General features: G+C 59.9%; 1 protein-coding gene across 4 annotated transcripts; it reads left to right on the forward strand.

Moving 5' to 3' along the window:
* The first annotated feature begins 442 nt into the window (after positions 1-442).
* FGFR4 (fibroblast growth factor receptor 4) lies at positions 443-11,034 on the forward strand. 4 transcript variants are annotated; one of them, XM_006733147.3, is made up of 18 exons: positions 443-626; positions 2,984-3,127; positions 3,743-4,006; positions 4,098-4,178; positions 4,302-4,468; positions 5,010-5,133; positions 5,673-5,863; positions 5,984-6,122; positions 6,453-6,643; positions 6,753-6,898; positions 6,986-7,107; positions 8,499-8,609; positions 8,694-8,884; positions 9,287-9,409; positions 9,501-9,571; positions 9,781-9,918; positions 10,128-10,233; positions 10,332-11,034. In XM_006733147.3, the coding sequence occupies exons 2-18, from the start codon at positions 3,037-3,039 to the stop codon at positions 10,476-10,478; spliced, it is 2,403 nt and encodes an 800-aa protein (XP_006733210.1). In that variant the 5' UTR covers positions 443-626; positions 2,984-3,036; the 3' UTR covers positions 10,479-11,034. The 4 variants fall into 4 exon arrangements, with proteins under 4 accessions (XP_006733210.1, XP_030883814.1, XP_030883815.1 ...); XM_031027954.2 differs by having other exon boundaries at positions 443-581; XM_031027955.2 differs by lacking the exon at positions 443-626 and adding an exon at positions 682-1,021.
* Positions 11,035-11,623: the final 589 nt, after the last annotated feature.

An 11,623-nucleotide genomic window follows, 5' to 3' on the forward strand; every position in this document is an offset into this window, starting at 1 on the left:
ATCTCCTAGCCATTGTGTGGTGACAGAAGACAGAGTAGCCAGGTTGGGCCAAGGTCTGTGGAGGCTGGCCGGTCAGGACTGTTGGGTGTTGCTCCCTAAAAGGGGTGAAGAGCACAGGATAACGCAAATAACTAAAACTTGGAAGCCTGGTCTGGGTGCGGCAAAAGAGGCGGAGTCTGATGGGGTGTGTAGCAGGCCGGGGAGGGGCCCCGGGATTGGGCTGACCCAGTGGGACACTCGGCTCTGTTGGGTCTGGGGACTAGTCTCCAGGTGGGCGGGACGCTGTGCTACTCGCTGCGTCGTGGTTTTCTTGATAGATCTGGTCCAGGAGGGGCCGGGCCGGGGGTGGGCGGGGCGCTGGGTTGTCCCCCGCCAAGCCGCTGTCAGGATAGAGCTGGTCCAGGAGGGGCGGGGCCCGAGGTGGGCGTGGCGCTGGGCCTCCCGCGGCCACCCCGCTGTCGCGGGTGCATTCCTGGCTCTCTGGCCCGGGGCGGAGGAGCGCCCCGGCTGAGTCTGCGGTCCCCGCTGGGCGCGGGTGTCGGGACCGGCCAGAGCTGGGAGCAGGGCCGCGGAGGACCCAGGTGAGCCGGGACCCTGTGCCTGGAGCGGGACCACAGAGGCTCGAGGTGAGCCGGGACCCCTTGCTGGCCCAGGCTGCGCTCCCCGCCGCCAGAGGGCGAGCGGCAGCGGGGCTCAGGGAGCTGCCCCCTCCCAGTACTGGGGACCTGGGCGTCCTCTCGGAAGGGGGGTGGAGGAGACGGTAAATCAGTAACCCGCAGCGCACACAGGGCCTTTTGTCCCGCTCCGTCCAAAGAGCACCCTGGCGGTGGAGCTGGTTACTCATTGCCCACCCGGGCGGGGGCGGGCCGGCTGTCTCTGCAGCTCCCCCTCTGGACCTGCCGACTCGCACCTCCCCCCAGGGTGGCAGGGTAAGGGTGGAGGAAGAAGAGCGCGCTGGTCCCTCGGCTGCTGGACCGTCTGCGCGGCCCGAGTAGAGATGAGGAAGCTGAGGATCCGAGAGGTGCGGTCATTTGCCCAGGGTCCCCCAACGCTTGAGTGCGGGAGGTTGGAGGAGAACCCAGGACTGTCTGATGCCAGAGGCAGGCCCTTCAGCCCCTGAGCAAGGCGGTGGGTCGGTCTGTCTGAGGCCGCGTGTGATCCGAGGAAGGGTCCTGAGGTTACAAGGTCGGGGCAGCCTAGGAATGGGAATAAAATCCCCAGGCCTCCGCCCCTCTCCCAACTGGAGCTGTGGACCCAGAGGGCTGCTCTCCCTGCAGAGCAGAGCAGGGTGGGGGGATTCTATGGAGGAGGGCCATGGAAACTGGGGGTGGGTGCAGGGACAGTGGCATCTGAGTCGGGTGGAGAAGAGAAATGGGGACACAGAGGTATGTATGTGCAAGAGAGAAGACATGCCCAGTTTTGAAAGCCAATGGCTTTCCTGGTGAAGAGGTTGAAGGAGCTGACCGTGCAACTAAAGATATTGACAAGGGCAGGGAGGGAGGCCTAGAATGCTGGATGAACTGTGGATTGGATCCTGCTGGACATGGGTAGCCATTAAGGGCTTGAAAGCTGGGGATATGGGGTGGTGACATGGCAGATACTTGTAATTTCTAAAGCCCTGCTGGGGAGTGGAGGCTGGAGAGCCAAGGGAGATGTTTGCAAAGGCCCAAGCTAGAGATGACCATGGCCTGCCTTGGGTCCAAGCAAGGGAGGTGAGATGGACTGGAGAAGGATTGAGGAGGCAGATGGGACTGGAAGTAGAGGAGGGGTGAAGGCAGATGGGAAGAGATGATGCCCCACCTGTGGGAGCAACCCAGGGAACGAACAGTTGGATGGGGGAGGTGATGGTTTTGGTCAGGACAAGCTAAGTGCCCCCTGCCTCAGCCAGAGCTGAAAGGGGGCAGTGGCTGAAGAGAGGGTGCAGTGAGCTTCCTGGGCAAGATAGATTCGTAGACACCAGTGCCTCCTGACTTATGAAGCCCCAAGTAATAGCCAGTAGTCCCCTGGGATTACATTGGTCACCTCTTCCCCTGCCCCAGCTGAGGCTGTTTTGAGTGTTCCTTTGGGAGATGGAGACATCCTTATTGGCATATGGATAGGGTGGGTGTGTACATCATACCTGGCAGGAACCGCACCAGAATCAGAGGTAATTGGCCAAAGGCAGACCCAGGGTGAGAGTCACGGGGAGGGAGGGGAAGAACATGCCAACATTCTGTGTTTCCAACCCCTACATATATGGTCTCTTTTATCCTCAAAGCAGCCCTCGGAGGACAGCACCCAGAGAGGGACGGGGACTTGCAAGTGGGTAAGAGTCAGGATTAGAACTTGGCTTTGTTGGACATAGAGCCTGTTGCCTCAAACAGAGTTGTGAGGACACAAAAAGCAGATGTATTCCCAGCATGCCATTCTGGTTCAGAATGAGGAGGAACTTCTGCTTGCTATGGAATGTGCTGCTTTGTTAGGAGTGAGCGCTCTGCCGCTGAAGGTATTCAAAGCTGGCCATGAAAATGTCAGCGATGCTAGACGTGCGGGTCAGCTCAGATAACATCCAGATGCTCAAGTCTGGCCTTGTATTAGATTTCTTTTTTTTTTTTTTTTTTGGTTCTTCAGCAATAAATTCATTTATTCAGCAAAAAATAAATTATGTGTGCTGAGAGCAAGCAGAAGATATGTCTCCGTTCTCTGCTTTCCTCCAAGGAAAGAATCCCCAAACTGCCCTTTCTGTGAACTTGTGCCAGGGTCTCAGCAGGACCGGAGGAGAGCAGGAAGCCTGGCCCTGTCCCCCTGCACTGTGAAGAAGCTTTGGGCTCTGGCAACAGCAGAGCCTCTTCCAGTCTCTGCCGTGCTGCTGCGTGGGCGGGGGGGGGGGGGCGTTGGACAAGTCCTCTGACCACTTCCGGTCTCAGTTTCTTCATCTGCAAAATAGGGGAATAGCACCACCAAAGGTGCATGCCTAGCAGGAGTTCTTCTCCCTCCTTTGCAGGAAGGCAGTCGGTGGTAAGCCCCGCCTGGGGCCTTGTGAGCAGCAGGAAGGATATGTGGCTGCTGTTGGCCCTGCTGGGGGTCCTGGTGGGGGTGCCTGGGGCTCCAGCTTTGTCCCTTGAAGCCTCTGAGGAAATGGAGCTAGGTATGGCTTTTAAGGTGGGAGCGGGTGGCAGGGGAGGGCAACCTGGAGGGGGCTACTAGCTGAGCAAAGCTGGAAAGGACCTGGCCCAGTCCCTGAGGAGGTGACAGCAGGGCAGGGCTCAAGCACTGAGACTCAGTGTCTGGCTCCCAGCAAGCGTCCACCTATCTCTATGTCCACAAGAGAGGAATGGCCTTGCAGGGTGAAGGGTCCTGAGCTGGGCTGCAGAGCTGGTGGTGAGCTCCTGGCCGTGTGTGTGTGTGTGTGTGTGTGTGTGTGTGTGTGTGTTCTGTGCACCAGGTGTGTGGTTTGGGAGGCCTAGCAGCATGTGTGGTGTATGCAGCGTGAGTGTGCTGTGCCCTGGAGGTGGCACCGATAGCATGGGGGGGGTGGCAATGGCATGCCCAGCCCAGCATGTATGCTCTGCACCATGTGTGTGATGCACACAGAGGCGTGGCGACTGCCTCACACACAGCGTCTGTAGCATGTGATGATGTGTGTATGTTGAGGAGCAGCTGTCCAGCATGTGCCCGGCCTGTGCAGCATGTTCTCCGTACGCAGGGGGCTCCCTCAGCTGGGGCTGTGGGGGGCTCACTGACCTCTGCCCTTGGCCCACAGAGCCCTGCCTGGCCCCCAGCCCAGAGCAGCGAGAGCAGGAGCTGACCGTGGTCCTTGGGCAGCCTATGCGGCTGTGCTGTGGCCGGGCTGAGCGTGGTGGCCACTGGTACAAGGAGGGCAGTCGCCTACCACCTGCTGGCCGGGTACGAGGCTGGAGGGGCCGCTTGGAGATTGCCAGCTTCCTACCGGAGGATGCTGGCGGCTACCTCTGCCTGGCACGAGGCTCCATGCTTGTCCTGCGCAATGTTACCTTGGTTGTGGATGGTAAGGGGGCCTAGCAGGGGCTAAAGGGTGCCTGGGGAGAGGGACCCTCCCCATCCTAGACCTCAGACATCTCTCTTTATCCCTGACATAGACTCCTTGCCCTCCAGCAATGGTAATGAGGACCCTAAAGCCCACGGGGGCCCCTTGAATGGGCACATTTACCCCCAGCAAGGTCAGTATGAGTCCTCAGGGACTCAGTTCCCTACCTCCCAGCTGGTCACTGAGAAGAAGAGACCTGTGTGGAAACAGGTGGTCATCCTGGGGGCACTGAGTTCTCCTTTCCCCTCCCCTCCAGCACCCTACTGGACACACCCTCAGCGCATGGAGAAGAAACTGCATGCAGTGCCTGCCGGGAACACCGTCAAGTTCCGCTGTCCAGCTGCAGGCAACCCCACGCCCACCATCCGCTGGCTCAAGGATGGACAGGACTTCCATGGGGAGCATCGCATTGGAGGCATTCGGGTGAGTCTCTAGGTTCTAAGACCATCCGCTCCTCCATTTTCACTCCCCCATCAGTCTGCTCAGACCTCGAAGTCATTCCTTCTCTAATGAGGAAGGCAGCCGCGGGCCTTAGAAGGAGCACTAGACGGCAGACTGGGACAGCTCTGATTCGGGTCCCCACTCTGCCACTCTCCCGCCAGTGACTTAATCTCTCAGGCTTAGCTTTCCTTGTAAAGTGGGAAGGCTCACTGACTGGCAGGTAAGGAGTTTTAGCAGCTAATTCTCATGGGAAGACCCTGCAGGGTCAGCTCCAGGTTGCAGTGAGGAAGCTGAGACTCCGAGAGGGCAAAAACTGGCTCACGATGGTACAGCCAGGAAGAGGCCATGCTAAAACTCAAAGGCTCAAACCAAGGGTTCAGACACTTCTTGGCCTTGGCCTGGCCTCCCCAGGGCCTGGAGAGCTTGAGAAGACCCCTGTGGGCGGGATCTAGCCTCTTCATGCCCTGGACCCCTGGGGGGGCACAGGTGGATGGCCACTCACAGATGCTTCCCCTGCCCCCAGCTGCGCCACCAGCACTGGAGCCTGGTGATGGAAAGCGTGGTGCCCTCGGACCGTGGCACATACACTTGCCTCGTGGAGAACTCTATGGGCAGCATCCGCTATAGCTATCTGCTGGATGTGCTGGGTGAGCGCACGGGCAGGCAAGGCGGTCTGGGGGTGGGAGCCCTGACACTGCCCTCAGGTAGCGCCCAGTCTGGCAGGCAAGACGGACTCAGTCTTAGATGGCTCAAGCTGCCCTAGGTGTCCCCGCGGGTGGGAGGGAAGCACGGGGGGTAATGTTGGCCTGGAGGAACAGGGGTCAGCTGAGAGAAAAAGTGGGAGAGATATCCAGGCAGAGGGCCCAGGCTGAATCAAGGTCCTAGGTGTAACGAATACAATGCATTTGTGAAGAGGTGTACGCCTGGGTTGTGGCATTTAAGCGGGGAGCCATGCGTGTGGAGGGTTTTGAATGCTAGACTATGAAGCTGCCCTTGACTCCAAAGGCAATGGGGAGCTATGGAAGGTTTCAGCAGGGTAAGCAGGGGTGGACAAGGTCTGAGTTTCATATCAGGAAGTTCCCTCCCTTGAGCTGAGGCGGGGGGGGGGGCGGTTTGCTGGAGGCGGGTGACCAGGTGCTTCTGTGGGTGCCACTGGTCAGGGTTGACCGCCTGGCCCGGCCCCCAGAGCGGTCCCCGCACCGGCCCATCCTGCAGGCGGGGCTCCCGGCCAACACCACAGCTGTGGCCGGCAGCGACGTCGAGCTGCTGTGCAAGGTGTACAGCGACGCCCAGCCCCACATCCAGTGGCTGAAGCACATCGTCATCAACGGCAGCAGTTTCGGGGCCGACGGCTTCCCCTACGTGCAAGTCCTGAAGGTCCAGCCCCCGCCAGCCCCTGAACCCTACTGTCCTCCCATGGGGCATGGAGGTGGGGGGGTGGTCCCCCGCTTCCTTCCTGGCCCTGTTGTGACACCTGAGTATGTCCCCCATCCCCAGACAGCAGACATCAATAGCTCAGAGGTGGAGGTCCTATACCTTCGGAACGTGTCAGCTGAGGATGCGGGCGAGTACACCTGCCTGGCGGGCAATTCCATTGGCCTCTCCTACCAGTCAGCCTGGCTCACGGTGCTGCCAGGTGAGCACTCAAGGGGGCCAGGAGAGGCTGCAGGAATCCCTCTCTGACCCGGCAGCGGGCTATGTCCCTTGGCCTGTGGGGCTTGGGACGTGGCATGCGGATTTGTGTGCCTGATTCCTCGCGTAGCAGTGCTTCTGTGCATGTCCACATGCGACTGCCATGTGACCCTCTGGGTTAGGGGTGTGCAGGGCGGGATATAACTGCAGCTTTCTTGGTGAGTGTCCCGGTGTGTGTTGGGAGCTGTGAGGCCTGAGTTAGAGGATCTAGGGCTGGCCGTCTAACCACTGACCGGTCCGTTTTCTGTCCGTATATGTGTCTGTCTGTGGGCAGAGGAGGACCTCACATGGACAGCAGCGGCGCCGGAGGCCAGGTACACGGACATCATTCTGTACGTGTCAGGCTCTCTGGCGTTGGTTGTCCTGCTGCTGGCCGGGCTGCATCGAGGGCAGGTACTCATCAGCCGGCACCCCAGGCAGCCTGCCACCGTGCAGAAGTTGTCCCGCTTCCCTCTGGCCCGACAGGTACCACGCTGTTCCCCACCCCGTACCGTGTCCCCCTAGCGAAGCTCTTGGCCTGCCTTCCCCAGCCCAGCTCAGCTCTAGCAGGCTGACCAAGTCACCCACCTTACAGTTCTCCCTGGAGTCGGGTTCTTCGGCCAAGTCAAGCTCCTCCTTGGTGCGGGGTGCCCGTCTCTCCTCCAGTGGCCCTCCCTTGCTCGCTGGCCTTGTGAGTCTAGACCTCCCTCTCGACCCACTGTGGGAGTTCCCCCGGGACAGGTATGCTGCATGGAGAGAGGATGGGCATGCAGGCTCCAGGTAGGAAGGACGTTCCCATGGCTGAGGCCTCGGCTTTCTCATTTCCAGGCTGGTGCTCGGGAAGCCGCTGGGTGAGGGCTGCTTTGGGCAGGTGGTGCGGGCAGAGGCCTTCGGCATGGACCCCGCCCGACCTGACCAAGCCAGCACCGTGGCTGTCAAGATGCTCAAGGGTGAGTGGTGTCCCCACGGGACGTGCTGTGCCCTTGGGACTAACAGAAGAGGCTCATGGTGCTACCAATTGGACACTGGTGGCCAGAAAGGCTGCAGGATCCCACCCTTGGGCCTAGGGCCCAACTCTGCTACCAACCCTCGCAAGCCATTTCAGAGCCGATCTGCTCACCTGTCACCTGGGAGTAAATAATAGTCCCTACCTCCTGGCCTGAGGTTCGTGAAAAGTGCCTGATACATAAAATCTTAACCAGTGGAATGATGATGACTATAAGGATTTGGGGTGACTGGGGCCAGACACCCCCACCTCAGCCCTAGCCCCATGTCAGCCTTGGCCTTGAATAACCTTGTCAGCCTCACAGGCTTCCACCTCATTCCTTCTGAGTACCCCCAAGTCACACCTTCAGCCCCCCCACCCTGGGCCCTTCCCAGATCTGTCCCCCTGTGTCCACCACTCTAGGAGAACAGTCTAAGCACCAGCCCCAAAGTGCTGGGTGGCTCAGTTGGTTAAGCGACTGCCTTCGGCTCAGGTCACGATCCTGGAGTCCTGGGATTGAGCCCCGCATCGGGCTCCCTGCTCAGTGGGGAGTCTGCTTCTCCCTCTCCCGCTCCCCCCTCTTGTGTGCTCTCTCTCTCTCTCATTCTCTCTCTCAAATAAATAAATAAAATCTAAAAAAAAAAAAGTGCATAGGACATACCTGGGACCTACCATCGGAGCCTCTCACTGCTGTCCCCCACCCCCTCTACAAGGGCAGCCCAAACCACTGTTCTGCTCCCCCGTCCCCTCCCCTCTGCACAGCTGGGGCCACCTGGTACTTTCTGGGAGGCAGGGATTGAGAAATGTGCATTGTGAGGTCTGGCAGGGAGGGTATGTCATTGGCCCAGGGCCACAGGTCAGCCCCTGGTCCTCAGCCTTCTCAAGAGAATCTGGAGCAGCTTCTTCCCAGCCTTCCCTAGCTGTACCCCACTGGCGGCTCCCTGAATTCTCAGGCCAGAGGCACACCAGGCCCCAGTCCGACCTCAGGGCGCCAGCCTGCTTCCCGGCCCCAGGAGCTCTCACCCCATTCGGGAACTAATGCCAAACCTCCAGATAGAGCTTCTTCCTGTTCAGAGTTCTCCTGTTTCCTGGTCCCACTCACAGAGAGGCCCACCTCTTGTAGACCCTTGATCTTGTTGCTTCCTTGCAACTGTTGTGAGAGGTAGGGCATGATCCATTGTCCCCTTTGATACAAGAGGATCCTGAGGTTCAGAGAAGTTAGAAGACTTTCTTAAAGACCACACAGCCTAGCGGGGATTCAGGTCCAGACCTTTCTGACTCCAGGTCCAGCACTCCATGTCCTGTCCCCGACCCTGCAGCCCCCCCATGTATATACACTGGCTGTCATCCCTGCAGACAATGCCTCCGACAAGGACTTGGCAGACCTGGTCTCTGAGATGGAGGTGATGAAGCTGATTGGCCGACATAAGAACATTATCAATCTGCTGGGTGTCTGTACTCAGGAAGGTGGGTTGGAATGGGGCTAAGGGCAGGACGGTGGGGTGTGGAGCCACAGCCTCAGCAGTGTCCCTGTCCCCTTCACCTCTACAGGGCCCCTGTATGTGATCGTGGAGTGTGCCGCCAAGGGAAACCTGCGGGAGTTCCTGCGGGCCCGGCGGCCCCCAGGCCCCGACCTCAGCCCTGACGGGCCGAGGAGCAGTGAGGGGCCGCTTTCCTTCCCTGCCCTGGTTTCCTGCGCCTACCAGGTGGCCCGGGGCATGCAGTATCTAGAGTCGAGGAAGGTATGGGCAGTGGGCAGCACTCTGGACCATCCTCATTGCCCCATCTGTACACTTTCCTGCCCCCAGCATTGAATGTCCTCATCTTGTCCCTCTCTCCCCTTTTCCATTGCCCTGTCTCAATGTCCCCAAGCCCTTCTGTACCCCCCATCCGTACACAGTTGACGCTGCATGTCCCCATTCCTTCCTCTCGCAGGTCCTAACTCACGGGGCAAGGGAAGAGGCCATGTGGGAGGGAGGGTGTGGGCGCTGAAGTTAGCTTCTTAGTCTTCCGTCTCTGAATCTTGACCTCTTCGTCTGTGAAACGAGTGGATGATGCCTCCCCCCAGGGTTACTGTGAAGTACAGTGTGCCCAGCATCCAGCCACGTGTCCTGATAAACCTAAATCCCCTGCCCTACCCCCAGTGCATCCACCGGGACCTGGCTGCCCGGAACGTACTGGTGACAGAGGACAATGTGATGAAGATTGCCGACTTTGGGCTGGCCCGTGGTGTCCACCACATTGACTACTACAAGAAAACCAGCAATGTGAGGGAGGCGGGGCAGAGTTGGAAAGGGGGGGTGGGGGGTACCAGGACCTGTGGGACTCTGCGCCAATGACCCTACCTTCCCCATTCAGGGCCGCCTGCCTGTCAAGTGGATGGCACCTGAGGCCTTATTTGACCGAGTCTACACACACCAGAGTGACGTGTGAGTCCTGGAGGCTGGGGGTCTGGAATATCTGCCAGCGATCATTGCCCTACCCCACAAAAAGGGCAAAGCAATTGCCCAAGGTCGCACAACCCTAGGACCTGGGTGGGGCCAGACTCCGTGGTGAATCAGGCCTGTGAGGTCCCCCATCCCAGCCCCAGGAGTCGGGAGCAAAGCTGCGCCCTGCTGAGCCCTGGTCCTGCCTCTAGGTGGTCGTTTGGGATCCTGCTGTGGGAGATCTTCACCCTCGGGGGCTCCCCGTACCCCGGCATTCCTGTGGAGGAGCTGTTCTCACTGCTGCGGGAGGGCCATCGGATGGACCGGCCCCCGAACTGCCCCCCAGAGCTGTGAGGCCTCCCACCCCTCTCCCCCACTTTACAGTCCTTATCCTCTGCTTTAGCCTTGGCCTTAGGGCCCAGCCTCCTAATTCACTGCCGCCATCCCCTCCTCAGCCCCAAGGGGAGGTCCTAGCCTCGTGTCCGGGCCCTCCCGCTGAGTGGCCCTACCTGCCCCCCATGAAAGCCTGGCCCTGACGCACGGCCTCCGCCCCTGCCAGGTACGGGCTGATGCGGGAGTGCTGGCACGCGGCGCCCTCTCAGAGGCCTACTTTCAAGCAGCTGGTGGAGGCACTGGACAAGGTCCTGCTGGCCGTCTCCGAGGAGGTACGGCTCCCCTCTTGTCCCGCGAGCCCTCTCTGCCCACTCCCCTCGGGCCCGCATCCCAGCTGACCACCCAGACTGACCAGCGCTGTTCCCCATAGTACCTAGACCTCCGCCTGACCTTTGGACCCTACGCCCCTGCCGGTGGGGATGCCAGCAGCATCTGCTCCTCCATCGACTCTGTCTTCTGCCACGACCCCCTGCCCCTGGGGCCCCGCGCCTTCTCCTTCCCTGCGGCGCAGACATGAGCTGGGGCACAAGGTTGGGTGGCCAGGCGGGCCGGGGGCCTTCAGCCTCCCTGGCTTAGCTGCAGCCTGGCAGCGCTTGACTTCTGCAACCTCAGGCCCCAGCTTCAGGGTACTGTCCCAGACCTCTAGTTCTGCTTTGGGGAGGTCCGTTCTTGTTCCTGGGGTCCCTAGATGAGGCTTCCTGCTCTGGCCTCGGATTCCCAGGCCAGGCTGCAGCCCCAGTCTTAAGGCCCTGTCCTTGCCTTTGCAGTCATGGCTCCAGTGTTCTGATGGCCTGAGTGTTAGGGTTCTGCCTGGCCTCCTGGGCCTTGGCACTCAGTCCTTGATCCAGGGGTTTGGCTGGACCTAGCTGTAGAACTGTCCTAAACCTCCTTGCTTCCTTGTACCAAGGGAGGTCTTGGGCCTCTGAACACCATTTCCTCTGGTCTCCCCTTTGCCGCTTGTCCCAGCATCTTGGTGGAAAGAGCATCGGTCCCTGTGCTCCTAGCTGAGCAGCTGGAAGCCTACCGAAAACACAGAAGCAAATGCCCTTTTATAAATTATTTTTTGAAATAAACCTCTGTGTTCCTGGTGTCTTCCCTACAGTGGATGGAGGGGAAACAGGGTGGAGGGATCCCCAAGCTGGGAGTTTTGCCTGAGTGATACAAATGGTGGGCTCTGTGCCGGGTCTCGGGCTCGCATCCATCTACAGCTACCCCAGGGCGCCCCCAGGAACCTGTGTGCACCTCTGTCTTGGTCTGTCTTACCAGCACCATCTTGTGTACGTGATGGTCTGAATGAGCGCTAATGGCAGAGGAGTCCACACGGCACCCCTATCCGCTGGATGGAACTCTTGTACCCTCTGCACATGCGTGTGCATGTGCCTGCCCTGGGACTGTCCCCAAGGGAGCTGGCAGCACCCCTCCCCCATCTGCTCAGCATTAACCAAGCTGACCGTTAACACAGCGTGAAAGCCTGAAACCCAGCTTCGAGGCTGCTGCCCGCTCCCACGCTCTGCTGCTCAGACTGGGGGGCTTGTGGGGGCTGTGCCCGCCCCGCCCCACCCTGGCCAGTCTCCCGGGCAGCAGCTGGTTGCCGCCCGGCTAGGCTGCAGCTGTCCCTGCCTGCCTGGTCCTCCGTTGGAGAGGCCGCCATGGCCCCGTTCC

The sequence above is a fragment of the Leptonychotes weddellii genome, chromosome 7 (genome assembly GCF_054177405.1).
Source record: "Leptonychotes weddellii isolate Sample4059 chromosome 7, ASM5417740v2, whole genome shotgun sequence".
Classification (NCBI taxonomy): domain Eukaryota; kingdom Metazoa; phylum Chordata; class Mammalia; order Carnivora; family Phocidae; genus Leptonychotes; species Leptonychotes weddellii.

Excerpts from the sequence above, each read along its gene's own strand:
- FGFR4 (XM_031027953.2), top strand. The coding sequence starts at position 2,236 with ATGGTCTCTTTTATCCTCAAAGCAGCCCTCGGAGGACAGCACCCAGAG. Across the intron at positions 8,885-9,286 it reads AGTATCTAGAGTCGAGGAAG|TGCATCCACCGGGACCTGGC; the intron begins GTATGGGCAGTG and ends CCCTACCCCCAG. Across the intron at positions 9,410-9,500 it reads ACTACAAGAAAACCAGCAAT|GGCCGCCTGCCTGTCAAGTG; the intron begins GTGAGGGAGGCG and ends TTCCCCATTCAG.